The sequence below is a fragment of the Borostomias antarcticus genome (assembly GCF_949987555.1).
Source record: "Borostomias antarcticus genome assembly, chromosome: 15".
In the NCBI taxonomy this organism is placed as follows: domain Eukaryota; kingdom Metazoa; phylum Chordata; class Actinopteri; order Stomiiformes; family Stomiidae; genus Borostomias; species Borostomias antarcticus.
The window spans coordinates 17,809,149-17,831,958 of NC_140248.1; the positions used below are offsets into that span (position 1 = coordinate 17,809,149).

At 44.8% G+C, this 22,810-nt stretch overlaps 4 protein-coding genes across 4 annotated transcripts; 2 read left to right on the forward strand and 2 right to left on the reverse strand.

The window, feature by feature from the left end:
- Nucleotides 1–271: 271 nt before the first annotated feature.
- On the forward strand, nt 272–5,005 carry LOC311318908 (cyclic nucleotide-gated cation channel-like; the record flags this gene model as incomplete). The annotated part of the gene is made up of 6 exons (XM_084450342.1): nt 272–372; nt 1,769–1,879; nt 2,678–2,854; nt 3,076–3,183; nt 3,336–3,442; nt 3,552–5,005. 6 exons carry the CDS (start codon nt 272–274, stop codon nt 5,003–5,005), a joined length of 2,058 nt encoding a protein of 685 aa, XP_084306468.1.
- Nucleotides 5,006–6,736: 1,731 nt separating this feature from the next.
- nup62l (nucleoporin 62 like) lies at nt 6,737–13,249 on the forward strand. The gene is given in 15 exon segments (XM_084449336.1): nt 6,737–6,809; nt 7,306–7,608; nt 7,731–7,959; nt 7,961–8,008; nt 8,011–8,173; nt 8,288–8,368; nt 9,398–9,517; nt 9,764–9,892; nt 10,292–10,415; nt 10,753–10,897; nt 11,043–11,092; nt 11,263–11,397; nt 11,495–11,606; nt 12,548–12,614; nt 12,920–13,249. Coding segments are annotated over 14 exon segments (1,794 nt in total). The 5' UTR covers nt 6,737–6,809; nt 7,306–7,309; the 3' UTR covers nt 13,012–13,249.
- A 588-nt stretch (nt 13,250–13,837) lies between these two features.
- Nucleotides 13,838–18,283, reverse strand: rraga (Ras-related GTP binding A). The gene is made up of 11 exons (XM_084449337.1): nt 18,216–18,283; nt 18,013–18,092; nt 17,271–17,382; nt 17,002–17,101; nt 16,521–16,587; nt 16,196–16,418; nt 15,873–15,968; nt 15,571–15,693; nt 15,368–15,459; nt 14,694–14,809; nt 13,838–14,581 (listed from the first exon to the last, which is right to left on the reverse strand). The coding sequence occupies exons 3-11, from the start codon at nt 17,295–17,297 to the stop codon at nt 14,478–14,480; spliced, it is 948 nt and encodes a 315-aa protein (XP_084305463.1). The 5' UTR covers nt 17,298–17,382; nt 18,013–18,092; nt 18,216–18,283; the 3' UTR covers nt 13,838–14,477.
- Nucleotides 18,284–18,545: 262 nt separating this feature from the next.
- Nucleotides 18,546–21,651, reverse strand: chmp1b (charged multivesicular body protein 1B). Its single transcript, XM_084450481.1, has 8 exons — nt 21,499–21,651; nt 20,980–21,077; nt 20,719–20,865; nt 19,999–20,067; nt 19,716–19,823; nt 19,502–19,545; nt 19,310–19,382; nt 18,546–19,133 (listed from the first exon to the last, which is right to left on the reverse strand). Exons 1-8 carry the CDS (start codon nt 21,512–21,514, stop codon nt 19,089–19,091), a joined length of 600 nt encoding a protein of 199 aa, XP_084306607.1. The 5' UTR covers nt 21,515–21,651; the 3' UTR covers nt 18,546–19,088.
- Between the last annotated feature and the right edge of the window lie 1,159 nt (nt 21,652–22,810).

The window sequence follows — 22,810 nt, forward strand, 5'->3', positions numbered from 1 at the left end:
TGAGGGACTATGGCAGCCTGGCAGCTCCCAGTTGTCCCCCTGTCCCCCTGCTCTAATCTGTCAGACGCACTGGAGAGAGAGGCTCCCCTGGAAGGACTATCCTCTCACTCTCCCCACTCAGCTGAAACACCTCAGCACAGCTAAGGGCGGATATCAAATGATCACAGTGTAACCCCTACCAAGTGCTTCTACAGTATGATCATAGAATTTAGATGGTAGTGTGTCATATTAAATGGCTCCCGTTTCTTCTCGTCTCCAGCCAGAGCTGAAGATGACGGGCCAGGTGGCCGACAGAGACCTGTCCCCCCATCGTCTCTCAGCGAAGACGACGGTGGAGGAGGAGCTGGAGAGAGCTGAGAGTTCCCTCAGCAGGTGGGTCCCTAACCGCTGCGTGGAGATTAATCCACTTCTCTAATCTGCACTCACCGCTCTTCCTGTTTCACATCGTACCACTTGGGGCTCTATTTTGGTCACACAAAACCACTGGGGCTATCGTCAAAGGCTACTCCTTTGGCATGTTTTTGTGCAACCTAAATGTGCGTTTGCCAGGATCTCGCAAAGTTTGCCTGAAAGTAGGTGGAGCTGTTCATGGGATTGTTGGGAGACAAAATAGCCTACAAAAAAGTTAGCATTACAGCTCATTTATGTGTTAGATGGCACACCGGATTGGCTTGCACCAGTTTTTTCCACCCCTTCACTGGACATACCTCCACGATAACACTTTAGAATAGCTATCCCTTAAAAATAGTTAAAGGAAATGCATGTTTAGCCCTGTTTTAAGGTTATTTATGATCATATACAATGGTTCAGATCAAAACAAAGACAAGAAGCTCACCGAGGGGGTAATTGGTGTCCGTTGGTGTTCTGACATCAAATTCGCCGCAAAGTAGGAATCCTGTAGGGTTTTATTGATCATTTTATGAAATCCATTGACTTGTATTGAAGTGATTTAAAACTATGCCTTATAAATAGTTAATAGATCACAAACAGGTTATTTAGTAAACTACTTACTGTTGACTTGTTAAATATTTGTTAATAGTTGATCCACCTACAGTTGGCCCCATCTGGTCTTCCATCAGGGGACCTATCTAAACAAATTAATAAATGTTTAGAAGTGAGTAACAAATAATTATTTACATGTTAGTAAATATATTTGTTAAGACCATGTCAATAGTTTATAGACCTTAAGGCTACTACTTGTAGTTTTACTGTCCATAGCTCAGGATGAGCAGAGCTTTCATTCGAGCCTAATAATTTATGAAGACTTTATGACAATCTTTAAGAAAATTGACCTTTTGGAGCTGAAAATCAGCAGCCATCTTGGATTTGAAGGTCAAAAATAGGTCAAATAATAGAAACAACATCAATTATGAATTCCTTGACCCAAAAAGTCCCAGAAACCATGTACTGTGCAGCACTGTAGGCCAAACCATTGAAAAGATAATTTCGAAGATTAATTTCAGTTGGATCAGTAGTCAGGGAGTGGGAGGAGTTGTCGACTTGGGGTATATGAAAAAAGATATTGAAATATTCATAGTTAGTCCCTTTACTCCATCCTAAAAGCCATTCTCCTGTGTAAACTTTTGCTGTTTCTGTTTATTTTTCCTGACCGCCTGATTTATGAGATAATCTCGCCCTGTGTTTTGTTTGACTTTTGCCCAAAACATTTGACGGTTTCCTTTGATGACAAAATAGAGCCCTTAGTGGGGCTCTTCCTCTTTTTCTCTTTTTTTTTTCCTGTCTGTGTGTGCTCTGTCTCTCCTCCTAGAGTGCCATCAGCGTGTGACGACACATCCTCAGAACTACAGCGAGTAGCTGCTCTGGATCCTCATGGGGGAAACTCCAGGAACTCTGTCCGAGGAAGGGGAGCTCTATCAAGGTAGGTCTGGCCACTCAATAATGGTCTACATTACAAACACTAGTTTATCTGAGAGTATCCTGACTGGAGGCCTCACAGCCTGGTACAGCGACACCACCGCCCACGACAGGCACGCCATCCAGACGGTGGTGAAGACGGCGCAGAAGATCATCGGTGTGGAGCTTCCAGCCAACGAGCATCTCTACAGCCAACACTGCCGCAGGAAGGCCATCTCCATCACAAAAGACACCAACCACCACAGCTACCACCTGTTTGCACCACCTCGTCGGAGAAACGGAAGATGGCTGAGCATCAAGGTCAACAATAGCTTCTTTCCTGGCTCAGCCCACAAGCTCAACAGCCAACAGCTGCAGAAGACCTGCGATTGGTCTGTTCTGATGGACCAGTCTCTCAATCCCACTCCACTGCTCTTGCTGACACCATCCCAATAGGGATCACCTTGTCTATACAATAGGAGAGGATGATACTGATAAGACTGCTAGACAATGGATAGTATAGTAAATTAACAGTTTGGGAAACTTTAAATGTAGCTTAGTACCTAGGACCAGAAGGAGGAACTGATTAACACTGATACTGTAAGGACAAGCGATTACAAGAATTCCAATGTACCTCTACCCGTATACATGGCAAATAAACTTTCTATTCTATCTAATCCTGATTTTGTGAGTGCAGCCTTTTTGTACAGGAGCCACTCTTGCCTGACTCCCTTCTCTCCTCCCTTGCTCTTCCTTCCTCATCTCTCTCTCTCTCTCTTTCTCTCTTTCTCTCTTTCTCTCTCTCTCTCTCTCTCACGACCAGATTGGTGAGCTTGGTGGTGATTCTGAGGGAATGGGCACACAGGAGCCTGCTGGAGAAGGAGGAGCGTCCAGACTCTTTCCTGGAGCGCTTCAGGGGGCCAGAGCTGAGAACTGTCCCTAGTCGCCTCAGCAATGCGCAAACCGATGCCAATGGCAACAACACCAAAGGGATCTTTAAGTAATTCCTCTCTCTTATGGTTGCATAATGCACTTTACATGATCACAGATCACATCATTCCACATGCGAAAATTACAGTCGGTGATTTATTGTTGGCCTACATTTGATCATACCAGATATACATTTAAAAATGTATAGGAAAATCTGACTTATTTAACTTCCCATTAAAATAAAAGAGGTGGTGTATGACCCACTGTTTGCCATGAACCACTCTGTTTCAGGAAAAAGTGGGGAGTGTTTGTGGTGGCTCCAGCAGATAACATGTACTACCGTTGGCTGTTTGTTATTGCCACAGCTGTTCTCTACAACTGGATCCTTGTTGTGGCTAGGTAATAACTTTTTTTCCCTTTGGATTATACTTCAGATCTTCAGAAGTGGAATGTTTCTTTATGAGATTTTTATGACTTAGATGAATGAAAGTGCTGTCTGGTAAAAAGTTGGAGCCAGACAGCGTGCAATGTGCTTTGTTCTCTATCTACAGGGCATGCTTTGACCAGTTGCAGACAGACAATTATATCTGCTGGTTGGTGATGGATTATCTCTCTGATGCTGTGTATATATTGGACACCTGTGTTCGACTTCGCACAGGTATGTCACACACTTCTTTTGTTCAAATGGAAAACAAGAGAGAGAGAACCTGGACAGCTGTTGAGACAGTAATCACAGCACTGATAGTGTTGTCCTCTTCATTCTCCAGGCTTCCTGGAGCAGGGTCTCTTGGTGAAAGACCTCTCCAAGCTAAGAGACAGCTACATCCACACGTTCCAGTTCAAGCTGGATGTGGTGTCCATCCTGCCCACTGACCTGGCCTACATCGCCACAGGAATCCACACCCCTCAGCTCAGGTTCAACCGCCTGCTGCGCTTTCCGCGCATGTTTGAGTTCTTCGACCGCACCGAGACGCGCACCAACTACCCCAACATCTTCCGCATCTGTAACCTGGTGCTCTACATCCTGGTCATCATCCACTGGAACGCCTGCATCTACTTTGCTATCTCCAAGTCCCTAGGGTTCGGTTCTGACACCTGGGTGTACCCCAACATCTCCAAGCCCGAGTTTGCCTCCCTGACTCGGGGCTACGTCTACTGTCTCTACTGGTCCACCCTCACCCTCACCACCATCGGGGAGATGCCTGCACCAGTACGGGATGAGGAGTACCTGTTTGTGGTGTTCGACTTCCTTGTCGGGGTGCTGATCTTTGCCACCATCGTGGGAAACGTTGGCTCCATGATCGCCAACATGAACGCCACGCGTGCAGAATTTCAGGCTCGCATTGACGCCATCAAACACTACATGCATTTCCGCAGGGTCAGCAAGGATCTGGAGGCGCGCGTCATCAAGTGGTTTGACTACCTCTGGACCAACAAGAAGGCAGTGGACGAGCAGGAGGTCTTGAAAAACCTGCCCAACAAACTACGGGCTGAGATAGCCATCAACGTTCACCTGGAAACCCTGAAGAAGGTGCGCATCTTTCAGGACTGCGAGGCGGGGCTATTGGTGGAGCTGGTGCTTAAGCTCCGCCCCCAGGTCTACAGCCCGGGGGACTACATCTGCCGGAAGGGCGACATCGGGAAGGAGATGTACATCATCAAAGAGGGGAAGCTGGCCGTGGTGGCCGAAGACGGGGTCACGCAGTACGCTCTCCTCACCGCTGGCAGCTGCTTCGGGGAAATAAGTATCCTCAACATACAGGGCAGCAAAATGGGAAACCGCAGGACCGCTAACATCCGCAGCATCGGCTACTCTGACCTGTTCTGCCTCTCGAAGGACGATTTGATGGAGGCGGTGACAGAGTACCCGGATGCCAAGAAGGTGTTGGAGGAGAGGGGGCGGGAGATCCTCACCAAGGAGGGCCTGCTGGACGAGAATGCCGCCAGCGCGCCAGTGGGTGGAGCGGACACAGAGGAGAAGGTGGAGAGGCTGGAGTCCTCCCTGGACACCCTCCAGACCCGCTTCGCCCGCCTGCTCTGCGAGTACACGGACACTCAGCGGCGGCTGAAGCAGCGCGTCAGCGTCCTGGAGCGCCAGCTGTGCCACACGGGCTGCGGGACCCTCTCGCGCTGCGGGACCCTCTCGGGCGCCGACCCGGACACTGACGCCGAGGAAGAGATGCCGGCTGCTGCTGCCAGTGCGGATGAGCAGACACGATAAACATGGACACGATGTGCTCATGACAGAGCCCAATGTTCAAAGCTGAAAGCTACCTCGGTTAATGTGATTTTTGTTCTAGCTCTCCAGATGTTTACATCCTACTAAAACAACAAACATGGGCATGTTTACTGTAATACTTTAAAACATGCACAATAAGACACTGACCTTTTCACATTAAGGTTGTGATGAAACCTTTATGTCATTTTGCATTAAACTATCATGGGACTATTGTCACTGACTTTTTTCTTTGAGATAAATGTAATTTGAGTTCTTTAGGAAGGGTACAATGGTTGAGTCAGTTCTCTTGATGGAATGGAACACTGTGTTTCTAGCAGCTGCTCATGGGATAAGGTCCCTGGGAATGTGGTGCACACACACACAAAACACCCACACACACACACACAAACACGCACACAAACAAGTCCTTACCTCCTTCACACAAACACACACACACACACATGGTCATGGTCATGTTTTCAAAGAGTATCAGTGACAGCACAGAGCCCACCTTGACTCATAACAGAAACTGAACAACCAAATGCAAGTTGACTCAGTGATCAGCTGTTGGACTTTTTGGGGAGATGTGTTGTAAACATTGAAACATTGGTGTCAGTTTGTACACTGTCAGTAATAATAAAATATGATACAATGTGACCAGCTTGTACACTCGTCAGTAATAATGCAAATAAAGACACAGGTGTTCAGTTAACTATACTTGACAAAGTATACCAATAAGAAAGGTCCCTAACTGGTTGTTCCATTCTATCAGTGTTCCCACAGGTTCCCCTCTGAAACCACACATATGGCCCTCCAAGGACAGATACGTGGCTTTTATTCACCGTGAAAAAAACAATCTTGCAGCCTTCCATGTTATAGCTGAGAGGAAGCAGCCAGAAAGGGACTTCAGACAGCTGTTATAAACAGCCCCTTCAGTTTTTTTCCCTTGTGACAATTACCATCTACAGTCAGCTCAAACTGTTTTGTTTGTTTACTTTAGGGTCACATAGCTACTTAGTACTTTCACTGGGGCAGCTGTGGCTCAGTGGCAGAGCGGGTCGTCCAATGATCCTCCTGTCCACATGTCGAAGTGTCATTGGGCAAGACACTGAACCCCAAATTGCTCCCAATGAGCACCTTGCATGGCAGCTGCCGCCATTGGAGTGTGAATGGGTGAATGAAAGGCCTTCATTGTAAAGGGCTTTGGATGAAAGCTATATAAGTGCATCGCATGTGTGTGTGAATGGGTGAATGAGAGGCCTTCATTGTAAAGAGCTTTGGATAAAAGCGCTTTATAAGTGCAGTCCATTTATCATTACAATTTACCATTCACATGAAATACTGGTTAAGTGCAGCTGATGTAGGCTACAGTCATGTTGAAAAGCCTTAGCTGTCGTTGTAAATAAAACTCACTTTTTAGAGTATTGTGAGTCTGACTTTTTTTTTTTTTTTTTTTTTAATCTTACATTTTGGAAATGGACAATTTATAACACCTGTGATTTTCGGCTTTATGAATGATATGTTCTATTCTTCTATATTATGATAATGACAATATCACATTCCTGTAGTCTAGTTATTGTTGTTACTGTATAACGGGCCTAATATAGCAATAATTATTGCACGTTTGTATTATAATATAATAAATAATGCACTTGTTTTTGGGAGTCCAGTATGTTGCAAGACAGGCGAACTCCTTCACAGTAGAGGTCGCACTACTCCTCTGGACAGCTCAGAGTTGAACTAGAAGTGCGCGCACATCGCATGCGCCTTCCATCCATTTCTTCTCTTAGTGAAAACGAGGAGTAAGGTAACTGTAGTTGTTTAAATATTTAGACGTTTTGCTCTGCTTTAGAATTACCTGTTTTAGAGTATATTTACGTTATATATGGAGACTGATAGGTAGCTAGCTAAAGCAAGGCTTAGCTAGCCGGTTGTGTCCAGGCTAGCATCGGCAAGTAGCGTATGCTAGCTAGATAGTAACCTCTGAGTCCTTAGCTGGCTAGTGTGTTAGCTCTTTCTGGTTTGCTAGCTGCATATAAATGTACGATATTAGATATACTGTAGCTAGTGTTATAGCGTAACTAATCCCCAGCCTTTACAGCTTTCTACCTAGTATCGTTAGCTAACGTTAGCAAGTGTTAGGTAGCCCTGCTAAATTAGATAACGTTAACCAGGTAACGTTAATGTGCGGTTGTAGGCTAAAATTGGCTCGCTAGGTAAGTGCCTTGGCATGCTGATGTGACAGTAATAGTCTCGTGAAATCTCATGTTTAATTTCTCTCTTGTGTTTCATTTCCTGGATAGAACAATGAGTGGTGGATTCAACTTCGGCCAAACCGCCAACACGGGGTTTAGCTTTGGTGCTGCCAAACCCACCGCTGCACCAGCCCCTACAACAGGCTTTGGGATGGCGACCTCCACACCTGCAGCCGCAAGTGGCGGCTTCTCATTTGGGACCCCCAACCCTGCCCAGCCACAAGCAAATGCCCCACAGAGCTCTGGCCTCTTTGCAATGCCCATTCAGGCAAGCACAAACCAAACTGGAGGAGGGTTCAGCTTTGGAACTCCTGCACCGAGCAATGCTACTGGAGGAGGTTTCTCATTTGGGTAAAGTCAGCTGTATAATTTGTCACAGATACTGCTTTCTAAAAGTGCCAGCTTGAGATCACTAGTATCTACACTACAATTGTTGTCAAGTGGATTTTCATATACCCCTTTTTTGTCACTAGGACCCCCACCACTAAGCTCAACCTTGGGACACCAGCACCTTCTCAACCAGCAACAGCTGGGATGACTTTGGGGGTAGCACCATCAACCCTTACCTCTGGCACAGGCTTCACCCTTGGCAGTGCTCTCTCCACTCAAACCACCGCCTCTGTCCCTTCTGGAGGGGGATTTAGCTTCGGGACCCCCGCGGGCCTCGGAGCCCCAGCTGCCATGCTCCAGCACCAGCCCCAGGCCCAAGCCCAGCCAGCAGCACCTACAACAACAACAACAGCAGCAGCAGCAGCAGCAGCAGCAGGGCTGTCTTTAGGCGGAGGGTTTAGTTTTGGTGCAGCCAAAGTCCAAGCCACCACGGCCCCAGTCCCAGCCCCTATTGCCACCATGGGGGGAGGGTTCTCCTTTGGGAATAGCGCCCCAGCCACACTCTCCCTGGGCAGCCAGCCTTCAGGTGGGTTCTCTGAGCCACGTGGCTTTCCAGTTGATGGTTCCAGAATGTATGGGCACATGTATGTGTTGAATCCATTTTCCATCCTTTGATGTCAGCTCGTCTCTGCTTCCCCAGGTCCAACACTGAACGCCGCAGCGCCAGCTCCAACAGCTGCAACACAGGGTGGCGGATTCGCTTTTGGGGTCAAACCAGCAGGTAAAGACACTCATGTGGTGATTGTGGACATTTAGTAAAACCAACATCTGTACATTTTATACAAAGGGAATTATTCTCTAATCCCATTCAAACAGGTCTATAGCCTACACTGATGAAGGCTCCCTAAGTGAAAGTCTAATAATACTGTTTCCATCTTTGTTCCGAGCTGTTGTTGTCTACTGTACTGCGGTTTCCTCGTGGGTGACGTCGTTCTCCGTCTCTCCCACCTCACCACTTCCCAGACAAACGGAACACAGCTTTAAGCCCCATTTCCATAGCATGGTACCAGGTCAACTCAACTTCATTGACTTTACTGGTCGTCATGTCATAGCATAGAAAATATATATTTTTCCATGACAGATTAAGCCTAAACAATCGCAAATACATTCCATTATGTCAAATCACTTCCTTGTATGAACTTGAACTTGAGTGCGGCCGCGGTAGTCTCCCAAACGAATAAATACCACTCATATGAACACAACTGCTTTTCCTAGTTCATTCTTGTATTAACTAAGATATCTGCTATACTCTGCTATATATATACTTTTTCCCATGACCATGGCCTTTAGTAGCTACTGAGATGGGGAGATGGGTTCAAGTTTGAAGAAGTTAGAGTTTATTTTCCCACATGGCAGTATGATACTGAAATACGTGGGCATTACAATTCAAGGCACAAAAATTACATAAATATAACATAATAAAATCAACCCATTGAGAATAGCAAGTACAACAGGCAGTCAATGACAGTCCTTGGTTGATGAGGGACGTGAGGAAGGGGTTACATAGGCGCTGGGTAGCCTATACTGACAGTTGTTCCGGGGAAGATGCGTGCGTTGGATATGAAGGCTGGAGCAGCGCATTGGCTGGTTACAGCGCATTTCTTGGGCTGCAGCGCCCTCACTAGTTGTCGCCCCACGCGTATCCGTGTCCAAACCCGCCCGCCCGTACGGATTCTGTCATTTTAGATGGATCGTCTTCATACCAAAATATGGCTATTCATTCTAAGTTGTTTGTTTTTGTTTCTCAAAGCAACCCCAGCTCTGGCCATGTCTGCCCCAGCTACACAGGCTGCTCCCACATTAGGTGCTTCACTCTTCGGCACGCCGGCCTCCATAGCCCCTGCCACAGCAGCGGCCTCTGGCTTTACAAGTGAGTTAGGCAACCACATGCACCAACTCTCACCCAAGTTAAATTGATGCGCGCCAAACTAAATTGTGAGTGTCTGACAAACCCTTTCTGCTCTGAAACTACTTTTAATCCAAAATCTGCCAATTTTTTAGCATGCTTAATATGAGAAGTGTTAGCAAATGACTAATCTTGTGGATCCTCTCTGATGAACAAGCCTTTCTGATGCTTTCTGTCTGATTGTTGCTTGTCTCGTGTTTGCCTCTCCAGTGGGCGCTACTCCCATCCCAGCAGCCGCGGTGGCCCCAGTAGCCTCCACCGCAGCAGGAGGGACCCTGGGCTTCATGCTCAAACCCCTGGGTATGGGGATGGGCATGGCCCCGGCTGCAGCAGCTACAGGTAGAGCCACTGGCACCACAATGGGCGCGTTCGTAAATGCGCTCGGAGCGCAGTCGGAGTGCTCTCTGGTCGCTCGGAAATTCGGAGCGCTCTGAGCGTCCCCGTTCGAAAATTCAGAGCACTGCACTCTGGGAGCACTCTGAGTGCGCACTGGGTGCTCTGACTGAAAAGACGGGTGTGTCTGAGCTGACTGACCGTTCGTAAATTAACTGGTTTCAGAGCTCTATGACATTGAAACGCGAGCACTCTGAAATCAGAGCAGATTCTCAGGACGCATTTACGAACGACTCCCACTGTGACCATACAGACCGGACAGGGTCACTCTACAGCACCTATATCGTCTTCAGCAGCTTGTTGGATGAAAAATGTCCTCACTGTTGTAATTGTTTTTTTTTCCAGCTGCTGCCACATCTGGCACTGCCACAGGTTTCTTACTAGGGCAGAAGCCTGCTGGCACCACTGGCATCGGTGTAACAGCACCTATCCCTGGAGCATCCACGGCCAGCATAACTGTCACAGCTAGGTACAGCACCACATTAATACCACTCACTGCACAGGAAATCAGAATGTCTTAACACTGAGTTTTAGAAATCGCTGTAGCAGAGTCAACGGTCAACAAAAATTACATAGGTCCTCATTGACTGATCCCTCTCGATTTGTCATAACGATACATACATATTTAAATGTGTAAAATCTTACAAAAAGCTTGCATATTATAGCTTTACTTAAATCTGCTAGCCATTCCATGCAGTCCTTGGGTGAGTTGGTGGGTGTTCATCATGTTTCAAAACTGACTTGTGTTGGCACTGGCACTTAAGGGTGCTACTTAGTCCTAATGACACTCCGTTACCTCCCCGCAGTGCTCCTCCAGTGATGTCCTACGCCCAACTAGAAGGTCTCATCAACAAGTGGAGCCTAGAGCTGGAGGACCAGGAGAGGCATTTCCTCCAGCAGGCCACCCAGGTCAACGCCTGGGACCGCATGCTGGTGGAGAACGGAGAGAAGGTGAACAACCAGGGAATCAAATCAAACTTTATTTGTATAGCGCATTTCATACACAGAGTCTGCTGCTGAATCCACTCCAGGTTGAAATTTAACTTCACTTAAAAAAAATAAAAAGAATAAAATGAATATTGTCTACCTGTCACAGATCACATCACTGCACAAGGAGATGGAGAAGGTTAAACTGGACCAAAGAAGGTATGGGTTGTTGGATGACTTTTGTTTCTACCGAACAGTGTAAATGACATCCCCCTTGCTATGCCGCTATACGCGGTGTGATGTGTAAATTGTGAATGAACTTGTGTATGGATTCATAAATCTGTCAAGCTGTTAAAACCCCATTCTGTCTGATGGCCTCTTCCTCCCAGGCTTGACCAGGAGCTGGACTTCATCCTGTCTCAACAGAAGGAGCTGGAGGACTTGCTTTCTCCCCTGGAGGAGTCCGTCAAGGAGCAGAGCGGAACGATTTACATGCAGAACGCTGACGAGGAGCGCGAGAGAACGTACGTTTTGCCGAGGCCGCAGGAGAACCGATGCATTGGCGAGTCGTGGCCTTGTGACCACATCTGTTGTGACATCTGCCTACTCATCCCTCTGAAGGTACAAGCTTGCTGAGAACGTGGACGCCCAGCTGAAGAGGATGTCTCAAGATCTGAAGGAGATCATTGAACATCTGAACACGTCCAGTGGGCCAGCAGATACCAGCGACCCGGTGAGGGCGGAGGGGAAATAGCCGCTGCTAGCACTATTAACACATTAGATAATACATTAGATTATTGGTGATCATAACACCAGGGTCTTGGTCTCAAGGCCACATAAACATAGTCTGAGTTTGGGAAGTCAAAGGCTTGGCCTGGATCTTGGACAATACCAAGACCGTTTTGGGTTATTTTCTAATAATAGAAATAATGGTAAATGGACTGTACTTTTATAGCGCTTTTAATCCATAGCGCTTTACAATGGCCTCTCGTTCACACACACATTCACACACCAATGGCGGCAGCTCATTGGGAGCAATTTGGAGTTCAGTGTCTTGCCCAAGGACACTTCCACATATGGACAGGGGATTCGAACCGCCGACCCTACGATCATTGGACCACCCGCTCTACCACTGAGCCACAGCCGCCCCAATTTATTAATTCAAATGTAACTGAGAGGGGATGGTACATCATGAATACTACACGTGCAGTCGATCAGCACAACCCATGGGCTATTTGTGATACCATATCTTCCCTAGTTATTGTGTTTTATACAATGGTATGGTTTGGTTATACATCAACAGTAAATGTTTTGGGATAAATCTAGATAATTTCAATATCTTTTAGATCGCTTTTAATGAACTCCAAAACAAAAGCAGTTCCTAAAATGATCAACGTTGCTAAGCAGTCACCATACCAAATGGCCAGCTCCATCTGTTGCTAGCCAGCTAGTTGACTGCGTGACTTGGAGCACTAAACACAACTGATTTTGGATGTGCAGTGTTGCAGACAACCATCTGTTAGCAGCTTGCTGGGGAGCTATTTCAGCCTCCATAAGACATCTGGCCGCTTGAAAGTGTTCAAATATACGGGTTAAATATTACACATGGATCACCCGGGGAAGGATTGCTTGGCTGCTTTGTCATTGACACTTAACTCTTTTCTCTGTCCCCAGCTTCAGCAGATCTGTAAAATCCTCAATGCCCATATGGACTCTCTTCAGTGGATTGATCAGAATTCAGGTCAGTGAAGACCACCAAGAGCACGTGTAGTGAAAAGCCTTTGTAATAAGGGTGTTAGACAAACATTACCAACTCATGGCGAGTTTGTTTTGTATATTTCACATGATCCCCATCACAGGATCTAGGTGTATATAGGTGTGTATGTATCCTAAATGGTAGCCAACATTAGTTTGTTTTTAAAGCATTTTATGATTTTTATGATCTTGCCTACATTTGTGTTAATCTACATGCATGCATGCAATCAGTGTTATACATCATACGTCTGCAGTCTTCAATTGTTGGCCTCTGATTTGGTTTTCCCACAGTGCTTCTACAGAGGAGAGTAGAGGATGTGTCCAAACTGTGTGACAACCGACGCAAAGAGCAAGAGAAGACCTTTCGCATAACATTTGATTAAAAGGATTGTACGGTGTTATGCTGATGTAAATGTATATTATGTGCATTGTTTTTTTTTACGTAAAAAAAAGATTTTTTTGAAGTCAATGATAAAGATGTGTTTTTAATGCACTTGCAGTTGGGCTTTATAGAATAATTTAAAGGGATAGCTCACTCAAAATGCATACTGTAGTAGCATAGTAACCCTTTGCCTGACTGTACTTGAGCACATAGTACATTGTTGGGGGTGTCAACATAAGTCATGGTATTGTGGGAACTTTTGAGTGAACTATCCCTTCAAAAGTGCTGTTTTTTATGTGCAAACCTTAAAATAAATACTATGAATCAAAGATGGACTGCACATGAATCACCACTCCCTTTTTCTTTTCTTTTTTACCTTAAGAACATATTGTATGTGGTATTTGTTTTCAGACCAAAGCACCACTGTATACAAGTGATAAAAGAACAGTCCATGTTTCAGTATCATAGGAGTACAGGGGGTGCTAATGGCTCCCCTGTGATCATTAACCAGTGGTAAAGATGATGCTCAGATGTTGGGAGTTTGAGTTGATGGGCCTTCTCTGGAGTTTAGTTCTAGAATAGGTAGTGTACAGGGTGGGAGGGGTCAGCGACGATGGCGGTCTAAAATCCTCCACAGACCACACTCCTTTCTTGAGGTAGCAGGAGTTCACTGGTATGTGATTAAAAGGCGGCAAGCCAACACAGTATCCTAGCGCTAGCCAACACAGTATCCCATGTGCTTATTAAACTGAGGAATGACATTGTTAATTGACTTAGATCACATTCTGCAGAACATACCTTATGACAAGGGGTGTATGGATTTTCTTTATTCGCAGTTCAAAAGAGAAATCATGAATGCAAAAGTCCAAATGTAAGGCAGCAGAAAACAGGTGTTTATCCAGTGTTCAACATGGTGTGGGATATTTCACCTCAAGCTCATATCCTCCACACCTATCATTTTCCATCACCTCATAAGCCATTAATAGAATCCAGCGAGGTTCTTGATAGTTTGACAGGATGGCAGAGCAGTGTAAAACTATCATATCCACTCAGCATTTGCTTGAACAACTGATCACTGCAGGTGTAGGAAAGTGGCTACACAGTATAGACAATTAAACTACGCACTTCCTTCCCTCATAACCAACATACTGGGCTTATCAGTGGCTTTGTCTCTTACTGTACATCCCAAGACTGCACTGGTAGCCCCAGAACTAAAGAATATGAGCATTCCATTGATTTCTTTGTGTAAATCTATGACATCATGATATACTAGATCACTGTACAGAAAGGGAACTGTAAGAACAGGATCTTCAAACTAAGAGAGTAGGAAAACATGTGATTGAGTGAGATACAGTAGCACAGTGGAGGACCGCTCATATGCATTGGGGCTGGACCAAAAGCTTGGAGTTTGCCGTCTGTAGCCTGATTGGTTGGGCAGCCTGGTACCCACAGGGCCAGATCCAGTGACTAGCGCATACGCATATGCAGGCTGTGCTTGGGTCCGTCCACACGCTCCAGCTTCTCAAAGTGCTTCCTGGCATTGCGGATGTTGATGAGTGTGGCTGCAGAGGCTACAGGACAGACAATGTATTTATTTAGCAAGTCTCATTACTGAAAGTGAGTTCGCAGGCACACAATGACCTGAGCAAGCACAATGTCGCTAGGTGAGAGTGGTTAACTTACGTATGGAGGGGTCTGACATGATCACCATGACATATGTGTTGGAGGTGAAGACGTCAATGAAGGCTGCAAAGTTGGAGTTCCTAACCTCCATGCTCTGGAAGGAGGCTGCCAGTTTACTGCAATCAAACAAAATAATGCAAGAATCATGAAGGCCGATGCTAGTAGCAGCCTCGAGAGACCATCCTGATCTCACAAGCTCATATTCAGTTTCTCTCGCAAATCAGCCTGGACACTCCATAGCGATCAGTTTGAGCCTGATCAGAAAACAATCTAGCCAATCAGTGTTCTAAGGGGAAATACTAACAGCTATGCTGGGTAGGTTTGGGTGTGACGACAGTGAGGGGCGGTTAAAGTTAGCGTGTTACAGACTGTGATAGACAGATGGTTCATCCAATCACCTGCAAAATATTTTTGAAAGTGCCTGCCCTTTTCCAAACAGTTTCCAACTGAGAGTTCCCAGGTGGTAATGCGAAGCAAACTATCTGGTACGTCAGGTTACCATACATTTTCATTACATTAGCCATTTAGCAGACGCTTTTATCCAAAGCGACTATTGCCAACTAACAATAAATGCATTTAACGTAGGAAAAGCCAATGTACTACTACTTGCCAGAACAGAACTTGCCATACAAGCATCATTAGAGGGAAATGTTCCTTCTGGAGGCTCAACTCACCTACAACTGAGCTTGAACTGTTTGATGATGTTGCTAATCTTCTCAAAGCGGTGAGCATCGCGCTGCTCTTTGCATTGGTAGTGAGAGATCACCTGCAAGTCACAACCCAAAATCACACAGGTGCCCGCACCTAGACCGGCACACTCTCCCTGCTTTCTAAAGGCATGTACCCACCCCAAGCCACCTCAAATTGTAGCCCCTACCAGAAAAGTGGCTCGCTCAAACAGAAGGACCTCATCTGCCTCGATGATCTGGGCAAAGTTTCTCAGGTTTGTCTCTAGCTGCTGCACGTTGGGGATGAGCTGGTACACGATGCTGGACCAGGCCTGAGGAGGATGGCAGATGTTTTAATCATGGCTTACCTGAGAACACAAGAGCTTAGGGGCACTCCGAGATTCTGCATCCTTCTACTACACAGTTACTAAACAGTAAGTGTAAAAACAAAATAGATGTTCAAAACCTTGGAGCTGCCCTTTAACAGGCATATGGACAGAGCCTACAGTACCTTATACAGCGTTTCATCCCAGATTGACGTCCTGAAGCAGGTGCAAGCCAATGGTCTAGACAGCCTTCGTAGGTCCTCTTCACGTTCCTTAAAGATCTGTGTGTGTGTGTGTGTGAGGGGGGGGGATTAATCTCATGCATAGTGTTAGCTAACAGACAAAAGCACACCTACATGCCAAGTAGATACTGACGAGGAGGTAGGCTTCTCACCACCCAAAGGAATTTTAACTTTGTCGAAGGGCAGCAATGCATATTTACAGATGTGTCTAAAATATATATGTGTGTGTGTGTGTGTGTGTGTGTATTAAGTGAATGCAAGCTCACCAAATCCCTCTGGTCCTCCTGCACCAAGTCCATTTTGTGCACGAGGCAGAAGACTTTTGCGTCAGGGGAGTTCTGCAAGATGGCTTCCAGACAAGACTGGTAGTAATGCATATCTTTCTCCAGCTCACGGCTCTCTACATCAAACACATAGATCAACACCTCCACATTCCTGAAAATGTTGTCCCTCTGGCTGGTGAAGTAGTTCTCCATGAAGGTTTCTTGTCTGAGGATACAGAGAGCAGAGACACATTTATAGACTAACATGGGGAAAAGATCAGATAGATTGCCATGATGGTCTGACGGTGATATGGGTTTCTCCACATACCCTCCACAGTCCCACAGATTCAGAACCAGATTGCCGAGAAATCGCACGTGTGAATGCTCCACATCAACTAGGTTTGGAGACAAAAGGAGAAAGAGATTTTTAGAGCACTTCAGCAGGACTGCTCATGAAAAGGCGTGATACCAGAATCTTAGTCTGACTCAACGTATGTAGGGTTTTTTGGATAAGCCTTGTCATTCGTTTATTACAGTGACGCCGATTCATGTGGTCGGCCAATCAGTGGCGATGGGAGATTCTCCCAGATTACGTGAAACAACAACCTAGCAACCACTCCAAAGACGACAATGTGACTGGCTTAAAGAAATACGTTTTTTCCCCACTATTCAGCCAGACCTTCCTCCAGCGCTGGCACAGTGTAACCGAAGTGTGTTGATAGGTCTGGCTATGCCAGACTATCACAATCTTGTTTTTTTGGTTTATAAATTACAGGTGTTGTATAGATTTTGATGGAGCAGGCACTTACTTGTGGCCCCAAGGCGACGTGTGTCTCTGGCTATGTAGTTGGCAAAGATGATGGATCTCATGCTGGTCTTCCCAGAACCACTCTTGCCCATCAGCAACACCTTGAAATCAATATATCGCACACAATTAGATATTCATGAGTGATAACCACAGATAACTCAGCTCTTACTGCTCTTCTAAGCCAGTTCTCTGACATGCCTAGTTGATATTTGAATAAAACACAAACAACTGACCAACGTCAATGTTGTGTTGGGTACTTTAATTTACTACCTTTTTCTTCATGGCTGTGCTCGACATCCCCTTTATCGGTCAGGGTGCAGAAAGATGCTTCAAATTATAAAATTGCACTGACGTTCGTCTGCAGCTGGTGTAGTATTTACAGCTACAACATGAACAAAGGAAAGTTGCATTATTAAAAAGAACAACTGGGCAGCTGCCCTTGCTTTTAAGTGGAAATTCATACTCCCCGTTATTTTGGGTAGCACTAGATAGCCTTAGATCATTTTACAACACAATAAAACCCTTGGCAGAAGTGAGTGAGATTTCTGCCAGAAGAAGTTAGCTAGCCTGGCTAGATGTTAGCTCACGAATATACCTAAACAGCTAGCTAGCTACTGTTAGCTAAAGAGGACTAGCAGTATTACGTTAGCTTGCTAACTAACAAACTACCCTTGTCTTTCTCCAGCGTAGCCTGTCTCCAGAGGGAATAACTGTACTACGATCATTTTAATTTGACTCAATCTAGATACGACTGATAATTGTGGCATCGATGGGTATGGCTCGGGAGCTAAGGTTAGCAAGCTAGGTACTGAGCTAGGCTAATTATCTGCTGCTATCTAGTTCAAGCAGCAAAACAAATTCCAACTGTACTAGCTAGCTAGCACTAGCGCATAGTTAGGCTAACAGCAGAAACGGGTTTAGCAATTCGCATTATAGACTAGTAGCGATGTAATTGTCAAATAAACTAGTTCAAGTGAACTTATAATTATTGAAATTTAAAAAGGGTTATTACTTGATCTTGACAGAAGCGAACTGTAACAAGTCCTGGTTGCTGTTCACGCTTTTTTCATGGTGCTGCTGCTTCTGATCGTACTGTCAAACAGAAATTAACACATTATATCGTGTCTCATCTAGTCAAAAGCACGCCAATTCACCTGACGATTCTGGTTGAAATTCCCGAATACTAACTAAAGAAGATATATTTTTAAACCTTACATCAGTAGCTATAAAAGCTAACTTGTCTTGCTTACTGCCTAGCTTACTACGGAGTGACTAGCCTGAGCCTCACACATTTTCACGTGATTGTAGGGGGGGGGGGCAGGGTTGTTTCTGAGCCAAGAATGCGAGAATGCTGCCATCCCAACAGTGTCACATTTCGGCTTCGAAGCATCTGAAGACCGAAATATCAAAACATGCAACAATCTTAAATGTTATTTAAGTGCACACATACATTGTGTAAGATACACTCGGCTAAATGTACTGATGTACTATTGGAAATGGCACAAGAGACTTGTGATCGTAAAAAGTTTATTCTCTAATACCCTAATCAGTGAATACAAATCCACCCCAAGGAATCCAGATGTCAATCAAACTAATCCAACCAATATTTCCTTAAAACAATGCACATCTGGTACAGGTTATAAGAATATATATACACATCAAAATATTTTCGTTATTCACATGTTGAATGAGAAGGTGGGTGAACAGGACAGGACACCAGAAACACATTGGACAAAGGAAAGAAAAAATCTGCAAGGCAACTCATTTCCTGGCATAAGGAAGATCTTTCACAACAACAATAATAAACAGACGTACAGTATATGTCAGCTGGACACAACTATCCCATTTATAATATCTCTATATTTCAGACTTTCGTACATATCTCTTCCACAACCATTTAAGTCTTTGCTATAGTGTTGTAGTGCAGCCTTGGTCTGGAGCTCTCTACTTATGATGAAACCATATCAGTAAGGACCCAAGGCTCTCAAATAGCAAAGACCTTTATAGAAAAATTAGGTCCAAAGAGAGACAAGAGAACATTTTCGATGAGTGATCACATGAGCCAGTGCTCTATGGAGAGGTCCTCATCTACATCTGGTCTCTGAGTTTGGCAAGCCTTTGGGACAGTTCATCCTGCAGACAAGGAGAAAAAGGGATAGTATTGGAGACAGGAGTCAAACCTTATTCACTTTAAAAATGTTTACCATTAATCCCTATTTCCAAATAAATCTATTTTGTAAGTAAACAATTTAATTTACTGTAGGGCTTATTCAAAAGGCTTGTGTAAAGACCAGAGAATGTTCCCGTACCTGTTCTGCAGATGCAACGCTGGTGCCTACAGATCCAGTCTGCCCCTGGGGGAGCTCCATGTTCAGGTCCAATCTAACCCAGGACACACACATGCGCAAAAATTAGTACTGTACAAACACTTAACTCTTTAGTTTTTATTCTAACTAATAGTTTATTCTAACAAAGAAAAGACAATAGTAAAGAATTCTTACCCTGCTTCATCAGCCATTTCATGCATCAGTGAATCCACTTGATTCTGAAACACAATTTTACAGACTTGGAATCTTCTGTTGTTTGTACAAATACTACATTGGCTGACCAGAAACAAATTATAAAGGGGGACTCTGCATATCATATGCTGCTTTTGTGGCTGCAGACTTGATACAAGCCATGATTGACCAGCAAAAGGCCAAACAAGCAGCTTACCTGTGGTGTGGTCAGCGTAGTTGTGCTACTCATGGTGTCCTCCATTTGGGCTGTCTGCACGTCCAGTGTTTCAAACTGACGCTCAAACTTATCCATGAGGCCTGACATCTAAGGAGGACATTCATTAGATTTAATTGAATCCTAATTTATCATCAAACATTTGCAACAACAACAAATACACACAATACACGCACAATCACGCAAACACACACCCTCATGCACATGCGCACACACACACACACACACACACACACACACACACACACACACACACACACACTACCTTTTCCAGATTCATAGACTTCAGTACAGAATCCATTCCTTTGACCACTCCTGCCATAGATTTAGTGACCTGTAGATTGAAGCAACATTACTAGATTAAAATGCTACATTGCTGAACTCCATAAACATTACAGTCATTTAGCTGACGCTTTTATCCAGAGACTTACAATAATTGCATTTAATGTAGGTTGTCAGCGTAGTACTACTCACCAGAACTCACAAGTGCATCTCCCTTATAAACAAGTGACTAGAGCATAATAGTGCTAAAGCCAAAGTGCAAGAATAGCAAAATATAAATACATTAGGTGCTTAAGAGGGAGGATCCTGGTAGTACTTGTTGAAGAGGTGAGTTTTGAGCCTGCAGTGAAAGATGGGCAGCGACTCTACTGTTCTGACGTCAGCGGGCAGCTCATTCCACCACTCCGGGGCCAGGACAGAGAAGAGCCGTGACCGTGTCGATCGACCCCAGGGGCCTCAGAGTGACGGGGCAACCACTCGCCCCGAGGTAGCAGAGCGTAGTGGTGGGGAGGGGGTGTAGGGCTCTTGTGCAATACATACAACATCTTACAGTATTGATTGTTTCATTGATTGATTTTTTGGGGACCAGGGTTCATGATTGCCACAATACGATTACCTGTGAGCGTTGCCCCTACGCAATCCTAGACCTTAACATAATAACATTTGAATACCTGTTATATCACAGGTATCATCTTCACCTCACCTTGTTCATTGTGACCGCCGTTTGGACCCTGGCGGCCACCGCATCAACCCTAGCGCTCATCCTGAGGAAGTTCACAGACTGGTTCTTCTGTCTGATGGCGTTTTCCGCATGGATCCTGGCCACCTCGACGTTTCCTTTCTGAATTGCCTATAAAAGCAACACTGGACAGATCAGCATCCCTATCGGATTCTCATTCACCACCAGAGACAGGTGATTTGATTGGGTGTTTGACCATTAAGGTGTCAGCAGTAACCTATTTACTTTTTTGACTTTGGTCTTCTCTACTTTTTCCTCTTTGTCACATTTCTTGGAGCTCCGTTGAAGTTCTTTGGCAGCAAACTTGAGGTTGAAGAGATGCTCTGTGATAGGTGTTAAAGACTTACAGTTGAATGACTTTAACTCAACTATGAACTAATTGAACTAGCTATACAACATTAACTGATTAGGTAGGGAACTTGCTGGACCAGTTTGTTATACATTATATTTAAATGAGCAATGACAGGTTGCTAAAATTACAACATAAGCACACCAGATGACAGAAATACATTCTTTATCTCGACACTTTAACATACACATCTAGTATATGTATAAACTAGCTACTGTATTGTTGTGTTATGAATCAAAACATAACAACGTTATCAAGAAGCCCACACAGTCATCGCCCTCTTCAAGGCACAAAAACTAGGCTGGGTCAGTGGGCACAGGCCTGGTCCATTTCTGTAACGTAAGCTAGCTCGCTATAGCTGCTATCCCCATTTCGGATCATTTTCGAAAGGATACTCTCCAGGCTCGACATGTTGGTAGACTCTTTGAAGGTCCAAGGATTTGATAGATAATTTGTCTTCTGGTTGACTTTTTCTTGGAGTATACTTCCTTTCTTAACTGTAAAACTTGCGTTTCTGTTGAGTATTTTCCTTTCCTTTACACTTCCTGATAAACTACCCAAATACGATGACGTCACTGTCACGTGTTCATGGGAGTATACAATTTGACGTCATACAACTAGAGAAATAACATTTTGCATGTTATGGAACGTAAAACGCCTGAGCATTCAGTGATATTTAAGCCTATCTTCATGGACTCATTCACATGTATGTCCCTCGTTGCTGTAGTATCGACGCAGCGTCAGCGCGTCTCAGGTTAAACGGGGGGATCAGACAGTGCACAGCCTGCGTTGGCGTAGGAAAGTGGGAGGTGAGCGAGCTTGATTGATGATTAGGTTTGCGTCTCCGGATCACGGCAGCGAGGGAGAGCAGAGAGCAGGATGAGTCACACTGTCTGATATGATATTCACCCTCTTTGCAGCGGCTCAGCCAGCCAGCGCATAAAGACATCCTACTCAGTCATTGTCATAGGCGTGATGAATGCCTCTGTTTACCATTTTATAATGCACTCTTCTTGGTTCTTTTTATCTAAAAGTTTGATCTGTCAAATATGAAAGCCAAGGATTATCTCGCCCCATTGAATGGCCTGAATCGGAACCTGCAAATCTTGAGTTTTAAATGTTGCAATTGAACTTTAGGCCTATTACAGACCTACATAATTTATAGACTAGTTCACATTCAGTAAGTCTATCAGGGGGTTGCATCCGTGTAAGAGTAGTCTTTTTGGATATGCCACTGTATTTTAAGACCGTCTTTTTGGCGGAGATCATTGCAAATAAAATTGACCTTCCTTGGCCGAAATAAAGATAGGCCTATTGAGAAGGTTAATAGCCTTAACACATTTGAAACAAATAACTGTCTTAGATAGATAGATAGATAGATAGATAGATAGATAGATAGATAGATAGATAGATAGATAGATAGATAGATAGATAGATAGATAGATAGATGGGTGAATAGCCTACAGAGAGCATCGTGATTTACTGTAAAGTCGTGACGCCGGATTGCCATGGAAACTAGATTACGCTCTCCATCTGACAGAAACAGTGCGCGGTAGAACTTCGGGTTGTTTCAGAACCACTGTGGCGGTGGACAGCGATCACGGACGATACCTTTGGAAGAGCGCTGTGGTCTTTGCCGACGGGTTGGAGATTTCAGTTAAACCTGTTGGATCTACTTTCAAGTTGTCTCTATTTAGTTTTTAACTC